The 17957-nt window shown below is 35.4% G+C and overlaps 1 protein-coding gene across 1 annotated transcript in view; it reads right to left on the reverse strand.

The window, feature by feature from the left end:
• Window positions 1–17957, reverse strand: part of LOC144437425 (piezo-type mechanosensitive ion channel component 2-like) — an 83003-nt gene that overhangs the window by 19496 nt on the left and 45550 nt on the right. Inside the window, exons 9-29 of the mRNA XM_078126366.1 lie at window positions 17375–17635; window positions 16779–16914; window positions 15237–15445; window positions 14697–14845; window positions 13919–14071; window positions 12036–12163; window positions 10912–11069; window positions 10326–10499; window positions 10066–10068; window positions 9654–9755; window positions 8726–8926; window positions 7642–7843; window positions 7304–7396; window positions 6944–7097; window positions 6312–6497; window positions 5500–5654; window positions 4483–4645; window positions 3607–3696; window positions 2944–3017; window positions 1888–1926; window positions 119–228 (exon numbers count right to left, since the gene is read on the reverse strand). Coding sequence (XP_077982492.1) covers window positions 119–228; window positions 1888–1926; window positions 2944–3017; window positions 3607–3696; window positions 4483–4645; window positions 5500–5654; window positions 6312–6497; window positions 6944–7097; window positions 7304–7396; window positions 7642–7843; window positions 8726–8926; window positions 9654–9755; window positions 10066–10068; window positions 10326–10499; window positions 10912–11069; window positions 12036–12163; window positions 13919–14071; window positions 14697–14845; window positions 15237–15445; window positions 16779–16914; window positions 17375–17635 — 2940 coding nt within the window. The remainder of the gene's footprint in view (window positions 1–118; window positions 229–1887; window positions 1927–2943; window positions 3018–3606; window positions 3697–4482; window positions 4646–5499; window positions 5655–6311; window positions 6498–6943; window positions 7098–7303; window positions 7397–7641; window positions 7844–8725; window positions 8927–9653; window positions 9756–10065; window positions 10069–10325; window positions 10500–10911; window positions 11070–12035; window positions 12164–13918; window positions 14072–14696; window positions 14846–15236; window positions 15446–16778; window positions 16915–17374; window positions 17636–17957) is intronic.

Below are 17957 nucleotides of genomic sequence, written 5' to 3' on the forward strand. Positions count from 1 at the left end.
AGTTACAATCTGTTTATTAGTTGAACAAAGTTTTGACTGATAAAAGATGGCGTCTCTAGAAATAGTACCTGGAACTGGAACATTTTGATGGATATTCGTTTGAGTATATAAACCATACCTGTATAGGTCCTGCCTTTCTTGGTGTCTTTTCACCTTCTTCTGCAGATTCAGTGTCACTCTCATCATCAGTTTCATCCTCCCACAGGAACCTGTCACCACCACGGATAGCTGTACAAATAACACACAAGTTTTAAGCATTACTTGATGACTTCATAAAGTCTGCAGAATGAAAGGTTTGTTCATCAGATATGCTGATTGTGAAAGAGGTATAAGCTGAGTTGATATGTTCTTTGGGAATGCAGTAATTTTAACAGCATAAGAAAAGACACTGTCAGTAGTATACTGGTATCACTTACTGGAGCACACTTGAAAAGTACGTAATACTATTGGCAGAATTAAAACCTCATATCCAGACAGCAATTCAATGAGAAAATTTAGCAGAAATATTTTATTCTAAAATGTCAAGGAAACCCCTACTACATCATCAACTCTTCTAACAACACAAGAAAACATTTTTCATTGCTATTGACCGAAGACATGCATTGACATTAACACTGCACCAGATTAATTTAAATCCAGATTTTGTGGACATCTTTTTACCTGATGGGAAAACCTTATTCCCTCAGCTTGTGTCACTTGCATGTAAGTGTCTGATGTAGCATTTTTGTCAATTTGGTCAACTAATTGTAACCACTCTTAGTAGTCTTAGTACTTAATTGTTTATTACAGAAGATATACCCCATATATGGAGTCAGTATAACTACCTCTACTCACATATATAATTATCTATATATGTGTGGTTGTTCATACTGTAACTGTATTCATACCTTTTTGACTACTTATATAATAATTGTCCTCAGTATTTTGCAGAAAAATCACCTTACATATCAAAATATGCAAGAATGAAAGTTGACTCTGGGTTCATACTTAATATTGAAAATTTCTACTCACAGTGTCGAAAAACTCAATATAGTACATGTGATAACTTAAAACAAGTCTTAGAAAGAGTTCCTGTGATGACAGTCTACATGGGGTTATGTACATATGACAACGACAAAAAGACTGAACTCTAGCACAGTTTATACTGAAGTGATGTATAATATGTGATAAGATTGGTTTCATTTTAACAAATCTTAGCATTTCAAACAGCACAGAGTGATGCATGCTCTCTTTATCATGTTTGGAAAGAAGTCAAGGTCTGCAGTTGATGATAAAACAGATGACTGGGAAGGTCAATGAAGATCTTGACTTCTAGTGCACTGGTAACCGTGCTCTCAAACTCCTACATTTTGTAGAGATCAATGTGTGTGTGCTGTGCTCTAACAAAATGCACACCTTTTGATCCATCAGTTCGATGTAAAGGCTCTGATCATTCATACATGCAAGTCACAGAAATAGGTATAAGCACTCACACAAAATTCAACCTTTTAGTTTGTTAATGGTTATGATCATATATATTTTCATATGTGGAATTGCATAATGTACTATTTTTATAGGTAGAGTGTAATGATATCCGCATTCATTGGCAGAAAAATTGTCAATTCTGTGGTTCTCTGGCACTGTATCAGTCCTGTTTCTGTACTATTGTAAACAGTACATTTAATTAATATGTTCATCCTACATATGAGGGTTTCATTCAGGCTGGTTGAAAAAAGTACAACACAACAGAATGACCAAGCATGGCATAATGACAACATTGACACTATCAGACATTGATGACTGGTTGGGTTTGTCTCTCTGTGGCTGTATCCTTGGGAATGGTAGGAATGACAAGAAACCAAGGAAGGAGAGTGGGATGTTTATATCCTGGTCTTTGCATCTACTTACTTTCTCTCTTTCTGCTTCCAATGAAGTAGTGCCTTGCTTCTATTGAAATACCACCACCAAAGACATTAGCACCGGTGCTAAATGGATGTTTTTGAAATGTGTTGGTTTTTTTGGGCATGCAATGAGTTTTAGTGTGACTAGTTACTTACTGGGAAGGAAAGACCAAGAGGAGAGAGAACGGAAACAGTGGCCCTGACAGTTGATTAGTTTGCTGATTATAGTAGTGGGGGCACTGGCCTACTCATGACCCACCACCGGCCTTTTAGCAAGAAAGAAACCAGATAATGCTGAAAATAAAGCATCAGACTGAGAAATAACAGATTGAGAATTACAAAAGGAAAGATAGCAGACAGAGATATGGAGAAAAAATGATTTATGGTTTGATGGGGAATGAAAATGAGGTAATGATCTGACTGTGGTAGAAATGGAAAGTGTTGTAACAAATAACAGAAGAAGACAAAAAGATAGACAGAAATCTTCTATCCTAACTACGTCATTTTTTATGGGTAGGGATGGGGTCAGTTCACATGCCAAGATGCAGTATTATTACTCTTTAGTCTTTCTGGGTTTCTTCACCAGATTGCTGCATCGCAGTAAACCCTATGGCACGATACGGGCGAGAGATGGTTATAGCTTTGATAAGTTTTAGGGTACAAAATCAGGCATTACTTTGTTTGAGGGAAATTTGAAATTCAATTTTGACGCTGTTTTAATTTTGCTGACTGGGGTAATTTTACGGCTTTATTCCTTAGTTTATTTATTAATTCTAATTTAGTATAAGAGCTTTCATGCTTATTTACCATGCTACCAACCAGGACTACCTGAAAGTCATCAATTCATTGAGGCAAGACAGAAAGCAACAGCTCCCTCTGTCTACCCAAGAAAGACAGCCAAATATGCAATATTTGCATATCATTAATATGCAAATATAGTCACAACTTTGTACCAATCACAGCACATTTGACTTTCATGGTCCCTGTGGCATAGGTGTCAGTGTTATTTGCATTCTGTTATGTGTTAGATTAACAAAACATTCAATAAACCAGTCTCACTTACCCTCCCAATGGTCTCTAGGTTCACCCTTGTCTTTGCCTTTCAGTTTAGCTTGCCTGGCTTTCACTTTCTCAATTCTGTCAAACAAGAAGAATAGCACTTGCCTGAGGATACAATTCTATAACCAACCACTCAGTAGTACAAACTGATAATGTTACAACACAAAACTCTGTTCAATGAAAGTAGAGTGTAACTGTAGTTCAGTTCTGATAGTTCATCCAAAAATCACACTACAATGCCTGCTGATCAGAACAGGTGATACACTCCTCGCAAACAATTATAACTTTTGGGTTGTGCTATTAGAACCAATCTATATGTTGCCTTGCCAACTTTTATGAACATATTCAAGTATATGAGTTAGAGAATGAAATGAGCAATTCAGCCACTGTCAAAGGTTAACTCAAAGGAACTTTGTCCTCAGTCACTTGGCCAAGGTTTAGGAATAAGAGGTACACTGTGTATTTTACAAGTAATCTCAACCCTATGTAGAGAATTTGGGAAAATACCTGGTCAGAGCAAACACTTTGTGATCCTCTGCATCTATTGATTAAGATATAACTGGTAGCTCCTTTTATAATATCATTTTACCTTGACCATGTTGCCTACAAGAGAGAGTCTTATTCATTACATACTTCACTATCATAATATCAGTTCATCTTGACTTACTTGTCTCTTATCTTTGTCAAAGTTTCATCTTCCTTTCCCTTCCTGTCTCTGACTTGATCTGCAAGCTGTTGTATGATTAGAATAGCTCCTCTGTAGACATAAATCACAGGAATAACTGATTAGCTCATATCATTTGGCATATCAATATGTAATTTTGGATGAGGAAATGTTCATTTCAGAGAAAATAGTAAGGACCGAAAAGAATGTGCAAAAAGCATTTACCGGTAATATCAAGTTAACTGTTCATAGTCAGATACTATGTCATTATTAGTTATGTGACTTTGTGACTTATTCATATAATTTTCGGTACCTGCAATATCATCTTATCTCAAGCTAGAGGTCCAAAGTAGAACTCATTCTCATGCGTGCCTATGGTAATGCATGTGAAGCACATGAAGCAGAAGATATGTCAACCAAAGAAATCAAATTTTCTGAACTTCATTATTTTGATGATTTGCCTAAGGGGCAGTAATATTCTATTTCTGGTACTGAGAATTTTACATCATCAGTTAATTTATAGTCATGTTGGTGGAATGTTTACAGCTGTTGGTTTAATTCCTGTCGGTGCCATTTGTTTCTGAAAGGCTATAGCCCTAGGTAAAGACTTGAACAATCACTGAATGTTATCCAAGCTGGGTACATGGGGACCTGGTAGGATAGATGTTGATATATGAAAGATTAAATCCTGAGCACCTAGTGGCATCCCATATTGTACTCTCTCCAGGGAGTTCAGACAGTAGAAAGGGTTGTATCATCTTTGGTCTGTGATAGGGATTGCAATTGGGATAGTAAATGTATAGTGCTTTGTGTACTTTTTTCAATGTGGAAAGGCCTAGATGTTATCTACTGTTACTAGACACATGTAAAATGTCTCACTTAGCAGCCAAGGTGTGTTGTTCTTTGACATCTTCTACCACATACTGGAAATAATGACAGGTAAAGATCCTCTTCTGTATTAGCAGAAAGACAAAGAGTACTCCATCCCAACTCATACCAGCTTGGTCTGTAGGTACTTCACATTGATCACTAGAATACACATCTAGAATTACCAACATAAAGATAAACAATCAAATATGCAGAAAATGAAAGGACAGTATGAATTTTAACGTGTCAAGATCAAGTTAAATCATGGATATCACTATGGTTCTCTTTTATTTTGTTGTTTATATTTTAAGTTAATGTCACTGTCATAACATTTATGTTATTCATTACTGTAACAGCAATTCCACATTAGACAGCTTTTCCATTACAATCATGTTATTATCATTTTCAATTATCAGCAACTGGTGTGTCAAAGTGATTTAAGGAGGCAAGTTGGTGAAATCTATCCAAGTTTGAAGCTAGTGAAATCTACCTGAGTTTGAAGTACGTGAAATCTACTTGAGTTTGAAGTATGTGAAATCTACACGAGTTTGAAGCTGGTGAAATCTACCTGAGTTTGAAGCTGGTGAAATCTACCTGAGTTTGAAGCTGGTGAAATCTACCCAAGTTTGAAGCTGGTGAAATCTACCCAAGTTTGAAGCTGGTGAAATCTACCCAAGTTTGAAGCTGGTGAAATCTACCCAAGTTTGAAGCTGGTGAAATCTACCCAAGTTTGAAGCTGGTGAAATCTACCCAAGTTTGAAGCTGGTGAAATCTACCCAAGTTTGAAGCTGGTGAAATCTACCCGAGTTTGAAGTATGTGAAAAGCTATGGATTTACCCACCAAATTAATGCATCAAAAATAAAGTAAATCTGTCCTAATTTAATCCCCACCCCGTCCCCACCCTCACCCCATCCCCAAACTAAATCCATTACCATCATTGTAAAGCTTTATGAACGTAACAACAGTACAGTCAACAACAATGTCTTGGTATGATGTTCAAAATGACTGCATACAGTCGGTTCACTTACCATCAGAGTAATTCTGTTGTAAACACACAAGACTTAGCAACTGAATTAACCAACAGAAATTGCTATAAAATGACTGAATGTAGACACAGGCCACCACCTGTAGACATGCCTTGATAAAGATAACAGCAACGTTATACATCATCATTACATTCCACCTACAGAATGGAACAAAGAAATAGAAATCAAATCAAAACATCCTAAAATTATGTTCCATAGTTTCTATGACATCATTGTTATTCAGATTTAACTGTCCAGGCTGTATGGAGAACGTTGGCCATACCTATCAAGGCCATTGCATTCACAAAGATATATATTTCCCTATACAATTATGTTGTTTCATGCTTTCGTTGTTATTTTAAAACTGAACATGTATATAAGTTGACTGGCCTTCTGGACAGAGTAGAACTCATGGCTAAACAAAATGTACAAATTTAACATTTTTTCTCATTGTTTGGCTAAGTTCAAGATGAACTTGGACTTGATTAATAATGATGTTATTTATGAACTTACAATCATAATGTGGTACAATTTTACACAATTTTACACAGCGAGTATGTAATTACACAAATGTATGTACCAATTGTCTGTGTTCATTCACATAATGGTGTATTCATCTAGTAATGATTTGCTAATCAATGAACAATGTTAACTTCATCAATGCATAACACTGGAGTTGTCTGTGGTTTTTTTTTCTATACATGAATACAAGGTTGGTTGCAATGTCTGGTCAAATACCATAAGACACTTTAAGTTTGATGATTTATGAAGTTTATAGACAGCAAATTTAGTCAGAATGTTGATTAGTTACTTACGCTTTAAGTAAGGTTTTCCTAGGCTTGAGAAGATAATCTTGACCAAACCACATAAAGAAGAAACAGAGTCCCAAGTATCCAAGACAGAATATACTGACAAGTGATGTACCAGCCAAGAAGACCATAGCCAGTACGACCCATAAAGTGTAGTTAAAACATACATTCTTTAACAGGTCCAGATAGCTCCTACAAATCAAATGAAACATTTAATATACATTGTTTATATTCACATGTTTCTGGGCTGCTATGACTCATACAATTAAAAGCACATACTGAAACAAATTAACATGATCACAGTAGGTAATGCTGTTTTATTACATACATATATATTACATATTTTAAAATTTGTGCACACACACACACACACACATACACATGCACATGCACGCACGCACATGCACACGTGCGCGCGCGCACACACACACACACACACACACACACACACACACACACACACACACACACACACACACACACACACACACACACACACACACTATTGCAAGATGCATGCTGAGGTTAACTATTACTATTAGGAACAGTTTCCTTTTTAAATTGTATCAAATAAGTGGACCTCCACAAATAAACAGTCAAAATAAGAATGGCACTAGTACTACTCAAATATATCTTACTTGTTATTCATAAAATTAGGTACTGGGTTCTGTTCAACTGGACCTTCTTTATCCACCATGTCATTATCACCACCTCCATACTGGTCTTGAATTTTAGTCTCAACTCTAAACACTTGCCATTGTAGACTTACAAATAACAGTTGGAAGAAGTCAGCTGTAATCAAAATGCGACAGGCATATTACTTTAGTACCATTTATTTGGGTAAAGACTGGAGAAGTGGGGGCCCAATGTATATGTTGTGTATTAAAACCCGGTTTGGAACTAAAGTAGAATGAACAAGCCTTTGTGCTTATGGTCTGGGTAGTTAGTGAGTAAGGCAAGACTGACAGACTGAAGAATACACAAATAAATGTACTTACCAACCATTTTCTTGGCATCTGGTGGGTCTATATAATTAGGTAAGTACAACCAACGTATGAGATTTGGGTCTAAGAAATTACCCCATGGATATGCTGTAATCAAATACAAAATATACATTTGAATCAAACTCCGTAAAAAGGGTTTTATAGTGAGGTGCAAAAGTAGTCTGACATTCAAGTAGTTTTTGTATTTCTTGCAGATATACCATATAAAAATACAGTTTCAACATTTGTGACATACTAAATCATACAGGACACAAAAACTTTTACAGAAGATATTTTTAAATAAATCATAACATGTATAATTTTGGGATTGTTCATGATACATACTGACTTACCTATACACAGACCACTTGGCAGTCCTAGACACACCAGATATAATATAGGGAATACAATGGATAGAAAACACATATAGACCGGCCAGACAAGATAAGTTATTCTTCTCAGTAGCAACATCAGTATTCCTAACCAGGTGGCATAGATGACACTGTAAACATCAAGTCTCACACAGATGGTCACCACTGTCATTGCATAACACATCTGTAATAGCCAATCAGATAGGACATATTTGTAAGTATTCCTAACCAGGTGGCATAGATTACACTATAAACATCAATTCTCATACAGATGGTCACCACTGTCATTGCATAACACACCTGTAACATGTATAACAACATTTTGATAGTACATTTTACTTGTAGTAAGTTATAAGCTGGAACCATACTTTATAAGGTACATCTGGGGTAATAACATGTTAAATTATGTATACCCGGTTGTCACAAAAGTGGCCAATTCTGTCTAAGAGCATAATTGTAATGATATGCATATGGAGGCCATAAATTTACTGTAATTCTCATACACTCCTTATGATTGGTTAAATATATAAAGATATGCTAATATCATAGCTGATTGGCAAATCAAAATAATTAAGATACACGGACAAACTTTAATTAAAAATAGTGACATCATATTCATTATATTCTGGCTACCAACCTTCCAATCATTTTCAAAAGATATATTCAAAAGAGGGAGCCCACATGAGGGAAACATGAAGGCTGAAATCACATGGCAATACATGATGAGGTAAACAAAATATGGGCTTACACAAGTTCCTAACAGTTACATCATTCTAATCAAAGTTAGTAGAATGTTTTGACAGGTTGAGAAAACCTTTTTTTTATAAAAACAATGGGAAAAGATTATTCTTTCAAAGGAGGCTATAGTACTCAACTATCAATGTCATGGCCATCACTTGTGATTCAATAGCCACATTCGAAACAGCACTCCTAGTGGCCAAACTATCAAATCCTTTGTTTTTCTGAAAACTGGAATATTGTGTTTTGTACTTGGAGTAAACAGATACAGTTAATGCATATTGGGGAAACAAAATGAGTTATCTACTGTGAGATAAATGTGCCATACCTCCAGACCAAATTTGTAGAAGAAATAGTTGATAAGGTACTTGGTCATATGAAGGAGACCATCATCAGCATTCTGTCTAGTGATGTCATCAAACAGTATACCCCTCTTTGGTGTGTCTAGGTTGTTTTCCCAGCGGTACTGTTTCTGATGTAGATTGACTATGGTTTGTAGTATGATGACTGATACTAACGCTATATATCCCTATAAAAAGAAAAAAACACATTATGTCTATTGCCACTATCTAATAAACTATACTCGTATGAAACAAATATTCCCACGACGTAAATGTCCATATGGCATGTGTTGACAAGTTCTGGTTGTTACTGGCAGTATTTATCAAGCTAGTAAAAATCATACTGTACTTACTGAGGGGTACTGTTAAATGTACAAATTTAAATATATGACATTGTGCATAAATAAGTTTCTTCATATGCAACACACACACACACACACACACACACACACACACACACACACACACACACACACACACACACATTTACACAATCCATGCACACACACAGACACACACACATTTACACAATCCATGCACACACACAGACACACACACATATACACATACATACATGCACATACACACACACATTTATACAATCCATGCACACACACACACACACACACATTTACACAATCGATGTACACACATGCACACACACATGCACTCTGTCTGTCGCTCAATCACTCACTCACTCACTGCTCTCTCTCTCTCTCTCTCTCTCTCTCTCTCTCTCTCTCTCTCTCTCTCTCTCTCTCTCTCTCTCTCTCTCTCTCTCTCTCTCTCTCTCTCTCTCTCTCTCTCTCTCTCTCTCTCTCTCTCTCTCTCTCTCTCTCTCTCTCTCTCTCTCTCTCTCTCTCTCTCTCTCATAGTACAAACATACTTATATTAATAATGTGTGCAGAGACTTACAGCAGTATAGTTAAATATACTGTTATGTTTCTGAAAACCGACCCATTCAGCTAGATTGAAGGTTGTGTTGGCAACAAAGACTGGTAAACCACCTTCTCCAAACTTTAGGTATAAACAAAACACATACAATAATTATTATGCTGTGTACAGCAGGCATACATCTAAAAACAAATTTGTGATGAAATTGTGTTATCTGAATGTAGGCTGTAAGCAAGGTGCAATTACTGGATGATATCAGATATCTTAGGCAAGTTGAAATGCAATTATAGTACAACATTGTCCATCTTCAGATATGGGGGGGGGGGGGGGGGGTGGTGTACATTGGAAAAACAATTAAAATACAACATTGTCCGTCATCAAATACAAGAAATGAACAATTTGACAATTTGACACAGAATATAGACCAGTAAACTGACTTTACAACTGCTACACAGTTAAGTTTTAGAGTTCGTCTGGGGTTACTAGAAACCCCAAGTCCCATCCCAACCCTTATGGTAATTGGCTTGTAAGCACAAACCACTTAGGTACAATGTTTTACAGAGACCAAAGATAACAACAGCAAGAGGTATAACCACTGTGGGGTATTACCATAACATAGAAATAATAACAAAGAGATTACTAGGTAAACCACACTTTTAGTTCACACTGGGAGAAAAGTGTTTTGATACTCACATCACATTCCATGTCAAAGAGAGTGGCATTGACAGAATTCAACTGATATGTCATCTTAGCTAGGATTATTAAGGAAGCCCAACACATGGCACACACACAGAATACTCCTTGTAACCATGGTATTGGTATGGCAAAGAACAAGAAGAAGATGAACACAAAATTCAATGCAGACACCTGGAGACGGAGAAAAAAGACACAAATACATTTTGTATTAATACTCTTCCTGATTGTGAGTGGAAATTAACTGTGTATCTATGAGAACGAGTTTCTTTCTTGTGTTAGTCACATTTTACATTTTGTGAATTACACTTTATTTTACAATATTGTATTGAGTTGCAATATAATTATTATTTAATCATAGTATAATAGAGATTGGAAGCTAGTTAAAATATTTGCAAGCTCAATTTTGTTGCAAATGTCCAGTTTCTATTCATTTTATAAGTCGTGTGTGTGTGTGTGTGTGTGTGTGTGTGTGTGTGTGTGTGTGTGTGTGTATGTGCTTTATGCACTGTATCCATGTGTACATCTGACTTTGATAAGTATTACTTACACAGAGATATACTACAATAAATACAATAGATCATACCTGAGTGACACATACAACTATGGTGGTGAAAAATATAGCTTTGATCATATGCATTTCCAGTACCCTCCATATTATAAACGTTATAATTGTGTACCACCGCTTCAAAGCTTTACAGAAATCTGTCAGTATTTCCTTCGGTGTCTTGTGAGCCAGTGTATCTACAATCAAAAATAATGATACAAACTTAACATTCAAATGATGAAAAAAATGACTTACAACAGAACTACTCTTGAAATGTTACTTTTCAGTATGCATTGTATTAATCTGATTATGAATTCCTCAGATGTAACAAAACTAATGCAATTAAAATGTTATCGAATAAATGCAATTTCCAAAATTACAATTATTGTTTTACAGCACTAGAAAAGTGTAAGTAAGCTGCACAGAACACTCCATTCTCCATTCCTAAATATTTTACAAGCCTTGTGTAACAAACTCTATTTTAATATGTGATGCATTCCTCTTTCTTTCATGAATGGACTTTGCTAATTTCAAATACTACCACTGCACTGCCAGCAAGTCTGCACTATTTCAAAGACCTAGCATAAACCGACTAAGGTCAAATGTCAAATAATTAAAAGCTAGTGAATTACGGTTATTGTCAATTCTAAGACTCATTGCTGGAATGTAAACATTCCATTCTCAATTTCCTCTGTGTCAATGTCTGTGTGCACCACTAAAATAGCTAGCTGGCACACTAAATCACAGATGTTTATTGGGGTTTTAGAATTCTGAGAGAATCTTCACAGTATCCTGTACATTCAGTTATATTTTCCTGAGGTAACTCTGATAATAGAATTATTAACTTAATGAGAGTGTTACATCTCACACATGATATTTGTATCATTAAGCTTCTTATGATTTGCTTCACAAACATCATGTGTGATATTTTTTCTATCTGTTATACTGAACTATTCAATCATGATTTATAACTAGCATCAACAGATCTCATAGAATGATACAGCTGATCTGAAACAGAAGATCTTTGGGAATTAATGTTATTCCTTAAATTACCAAAAAAAATGCAACACTCTAAAAGCAGGACAGTATTTTGCATTTGCATTTGTCTTTGCATTTGCATTTACATTTGCATTTGTATTTGTATTTGTATTTGTATTGCTTACCTGTACTTTTATTATCAGGTTCATCAAAATTATCACGTACAGGAACTACTTCACTAGATTCACCCTCAGCTGCTCTACCTTGGTCTTCCTCTGTCACATCATCTTTTTCTACTGAGCCTCTTGTTCGTCTAGAAGAAATGCAGTCAATTAACACCCATAATATACAAAAATGAATATTCATGGACTTTAGATTCATAGTATCAACTGAAAATTCTATTCAGAGTCAAAAAATTTTGAAAACAAATCCCAAATTTGTACTGATGTCTCATCAACATTGTCAGGGGTGTACTACAAAGGGCAGGGCACCCCTAACTATGTTAATGAGATGTCAGTGAAAATCTGGGTTAACGCCCAAGAAATATTTTGACTGTGAGTAGAAATTTTCACTTGTTCCTATAATATAACTTGCATTTGATAAGCGAAGTATTGCTTTCACTAGTATGTAATTCTAAGTATGGGTGGCTTGTCAAAAAGAAATTCTGAATGATGATCAATTATATTCTATGCCAGTATGTAGCTAGCTATTAGCATGTGTGCATAATTACAGATACACATGTCAAGCACAACACAAACAGCAATTTTACATTAATTCTTTTTTTTGATTGACCAACAAATAGCACAACAATTTTGAACACTACAATGTATTAGGTAAACCCCAAATCCTAAACTGACTTAATATTACTTTTATATTATACATATGGCTATACGAAGATCACAGATAGAGTCATGCCATGGGTATTTATTTAGAAACTATGCTAACTGGGGTACTTGCAACTATACAAAGTCTAAGAGGTATCCTAACATTAAATGTATAATTCTAATGTTTGTTTTCTTTGTAGGGCATCTACACATAGCGACATGTGATCATATTTCAATTAAACCCATGGTTTAGAGTAACCTTTCACATGAGGTCAGCTGAGGTCATAGTAAACCCATACATCAAACAGATCAATGTTTGTACCTATATATTGTTACAGTAGTATTTCTGTCAATAGATCAAAACATGGTGTAACTGGACTGAAATATTTGATATTGTGAGCACTCCTATTAAAGCTAAACTAGCTGTAACTGGGTTATTATAGCAAAAGTTACACGCTATTGTGATGAGCCGGAATTGAAACATAGCCCTTTATCCTGATCAAAACATGTTACATCATCACTAAACATGCTAAAGCACTGTACATGTCCTTCTTGTATAACTACAAGGTTGTCAAACATAGCTTGGTGCAATCATGTGTAAGTCAATGTGGTATTGATTTCACACATAATTCAATTATCACTTGTCACCCTATATCCTCAAAGGTTCAGAACATAATTACAGTAAATATTTTAAGATGCCAATCTAGCGTTTTTATTTTCTAGACATATTTGATATCATCACTGATGTAAGTACAATGTAGGACTTTCAAGACCTTATTAGTAAGGTTCATAGCAATCAGGTGAAAGTCAATATAGTTTTAATTTCTAGACATATTTGATATCATCACTGAAGTAAGTAAAATAGAGGTCTTTCAACATCCAGAGCCTTAATAGCAATCTGGTGAAAGTCAACATGGTTTTAATTTCACAAACCATCCAATTACTGAGTGTTACATCATGTCTCAAGCTAACAGGCCTTGTATCTCTTCAACCTTTGAACAGTCAATACTGTATTAATTTCATACACACTCTGCTCAGCATGCCAAAGACCAAATGGAAGCAAACACAGGCTTCTCCCAGACTAATCAATCAGGTGAATGTACTGAAGTCATACCCCACAGACAGCCAGGTGTTTCCCTTCCAGTGAAATGCCTGCAAGTTTCTGAAATCACTTTATAGAACTATGGTAACGATTCAAGAGAAGTATAAGTCTGATGAAAACGTTTAACTCTAGATTTCATTACCTGTAACTGGACTCTGCTATTGCACTTAATGTCAGGAATGGTATGTGATAGTAATGTAACTGGACCACAATGATGATCACAAATATGGTAGGTGTTAATAGTCCCACTAGAAGGCCTGATGTTCCATACTGCTGTAAACCAATATCTTCCAAACTGTGGAAAAAGGATAATGAAATCATACATCTGTCTGTGTAAGCTAAATTGTACAAATTATCAAACAGTTTTGCTATTTAAATTAAATAAACTTTGATCTTTAACAAATTCTATTCAACACAACTGTATTTTGTTTCAATCAAGCCCAAGGCAGGGTGAATGAGTTGGTAGTAGATTGAAAGAAGCCAATGGGATTCTTATATTTACATTTTTTTTTTCAAATGTTCTTTTTCAATGACATTTCTTGAAAATATTTAATCCTAAGATATTACAGTGGTTGATATCTACTAGTTATATGAGTACCTGAATACAGTTAAGGTAGTTATTGTACAGTCTAGTATATAACTAAGCAATATCTTCCGATGAGTATTGACAAGTAGTTTCATCCAAACATTCTAATTACTAAAAGTTTTATGTAATCCATCTTTACATGTGAAAAGGAACACAGAAAAAAAGGATTTCTACATAAAAGCTTGACAATCAAACAGTTACTAATTAGTTGCCGCCCTGTCAATTGCAACTTCTTACACTGTCACCACTGTCCAACTTAGGTAAATTCTGCCAATCCCATTAAATTCTGCCGGTATGCTGAGAAGTTTTCAAACTGATAAACAGGACAACTTACGTGGATTCTGCCAATCCTGTTCCATTCTGCCAGTATGCCGGGAAGTTTTCAAACTGATAGGTGTAAATGATAACCAAGACACACATGGAATAGAAGACAACAATCCACCAGTATGTCAACATAATAATCCTCCATGCTTTGTATGATATCTGAAATATCAAAGTAAGTATCAATCTGAGTTACTATTCATTCGTCAATTGTTGATTACAGTCACCTCTAGAATTAATTTTTGGAATTACTCAGTTGATAAGTTAAGTTTGTGATAGCTTTAGACCATGCATGGTCCAAAATTTGTATTTGCATGTAAAACACCAAGGTAGTAAGGTCTATCATATCAACTGTTGCTCACACCTTTTTTCAGCTACAGTCACATTTTTTTGTTTTCACATTTCCCCACACAAAGATGAGTTTGTGCCTGCAGAGAATAACATTTGACTATATCTATATAGTTAACAGACATCTTCATTTCATGGTTATCAGATATCTTTCTCAACTTGAAAACCTTTGCAGTATTTGTACAAGTCTAGTGTCATCACTTACCACTAATACTATCATATAGAACAGCCATAGTCCCATGTAGACAATTCTATAGACTACAACTTGTTCTTGTAGACTGACTATGAGGAACATGGCCCCACATAGTACTATCCAATACTTTGACAAGAAAGATTGTACCATCTTGCCAATTTTCCTGACAGTCTCACTGTCTGCACCATCTTGTAAATCTCTTGGAGTTTCTGCATCTGGTGCTATATAGTAAAAAAAGGAAAACAGAACAGACATGCTCAATGAAAAGAAACAGTTACTGATGACTGATAATATTACGAAAATTATGAATTTTAGCCCCTTCACTATGAACTAAAGACTGTAACGGTTAGAGTGATAGCATAAAATTTAAATACTGTGGGTGAGGTACAGTTGAAGTAGTATAGTAGAGGATAGTATAATTGTTTATTATAGTGACATGAGGTTTACCTGAAAAGTTTACATTGACAAAAAAAAAAACAATAAATAAATAATAACACCTCCCAGCCGAACAGTAATTGGGACTATATAGTCACTAATCATTCCACATTCATCTGAACCGAATATACTATTGGCTGCATTATATTGACAATTACTAGGACATAAGCTGGACGGTTGCAGAGTTAGTTCACACTAACAAGTTGACTGACATTCAACACTGACATTTAACAAGTTGGATACTGTATCCACTTCTATACATCAAATCAAAGCTACTATTTCAAACCTATGCTACTTGTGCCTTATCAATTTACAGTACTGGCACCAACTGACACATCTCAAATTGTAACATACTTGTACCAAATGTAAGCATTGTCCTGTCACGAGATGATCACTTTCACTACATCTTAGTGATAGTGGGGCATAATTACTACATGTAAATCAAGACCGTGATAAGGTTACTATGTCAGATAATAAGTTTTGCACTGCAATATCCTAGCCTATAGTACACTTGACCCTGTCCATGTTACATTAGATATCACATTTCAGGTTGCCCTGGATGAAGCCAACTTTGTCTAATTTTAGTGGCAATCCTTCTTGATGTTGTTATGAGGGTACCACCTCCTGGACATATAAATTACTACAAAACGACCTAATTGCTGGAGTACAACCTAATACATCATAGCAACTACTGACCACCATGAATTCCTATCAATGACCACTTTCTGACATAAAGTTGGAGTTTTATTCAACTTTTTACACATCTGAAATCTTAGAAAAATGATTTCAAACAAATTGAATCTCGTATTTGTCTTGCATGTTGTGGTTGTGAAAGGATTTCTAATATTTTGTACACTGGTGGCTTCAACTTTTGCAGTAACTTAATTGGCTGAAAGTGACTAATTAATATTCCCATGTTGGCCCAAACACTGAATAAGCATATGATCTGCTGAAAGTGACTTTTGCTAGAATCCCAAGTTGGCCCTGACACTGAATATTCTTATAGTCCGAGTCTTATACTGAATATGCCTGTACTGATTGGCTGAAAGTCACTAGGATTAACACTACCATATCTGGCCTTGATCTTGATCAAGTCTTAAACATGTGATTGACACTAACCTGTGTGATGTTCTGTTGAAAATATCAAACCAAATGGTTGAAGGCCTATGGTTTCATCAGATACTTGTTGCTTCTTTAGAAGCCGTTCCCTGGCATACTGACGTAAAGTTAACCAAAAAATACTAGTATACAGGATCTGGAAAACATGGAATACACGACATATTATTACTGAACGCAACAAAATAGATATTTGGGTGAAATTTTGACAAAAATCATAGAGATTTTTGCAATATATATGCACTAATCAAGACTCCATCAACATAAATTGCTTACGACAAGTAACAAAGAAAAATGGTAGTGTCTTCTTTTTCTATTCTCTATTATAACAATGGGATCATTTTAAACTGTCTGCACAAACTAACAAATTCTGCCACACACACATACTGGGACTGAACCAATTCATTCAGAATATTATAATACACTAGACAACATACGTGTGTGGTTGTGTAATATAACAAAATTGAACTGAAGAACAAAGTTACATATTTTATTACATGGAGAATGGCAATAGATGTCCCAGTGGGAGTTTTCACGTTCTAACATATTAAATTGTTGTAGTAAAACTTGTGCTCATCAGAAATGTTAGAACAACTCACCTTTACTGCTATGTGTACACATGGAAATTCATGTTTGACAAGTCCAATGTCTTTGTAATTGACAGTGCCTTCTGTAGGTAGCTCACTGTCAGACAGATTCAGACCATACACATAGCCAATAATGAGTAGACATTCAGCATAGATGACAAGGAATGGAGAACTGTAGAGACATGCTGCTCTGGAACTAGGTATCATCCAAATAAAACAGGCCCATAGTAGTAGTACAAAGGTTAACCAGCTATGGTATGTTATACTCCATGCCTGCAGGTAACAAACATACACACGAAGATGCAAATGAGACTATTGCCTATATAAGGAAATGGAAAATACCTCTTTTGACTTACACAAATGTGTATTGCAGCAATAAATATGGTTTTCATTGGAGGAATTGAATAGCCAAGAGACTTGTTTCTTTTGCTGTTGTTGTTGATGTTTGTTTCTATTTGTGTATACAGTTTCTTCTTTCTTTCCTTCTTTTTTTTTGGGGGGGGGGGGGGGGGTGGGGGTGGGGGGGTGTTTGTTTTGTTTTTTTATTCTGGCTAACAGCATTATCAAACCTGAAAGTAAACACTCTGAACTACAT

This window comes from Glandiceps talaboti, chromosome 7 (assembly GCF_964340395.1).
Source record: "Glandiceps talaboti chromosome 7, keGlaTala1.1, whole genome shotgun sequence".
Classification (NCBI taxonomy): domain Eukaryota; kingdom Metazoa; phylum Hemichordata; class Enteropneusta; family Spengelidae; genus Glandiceps; species Glandiceps talaboti.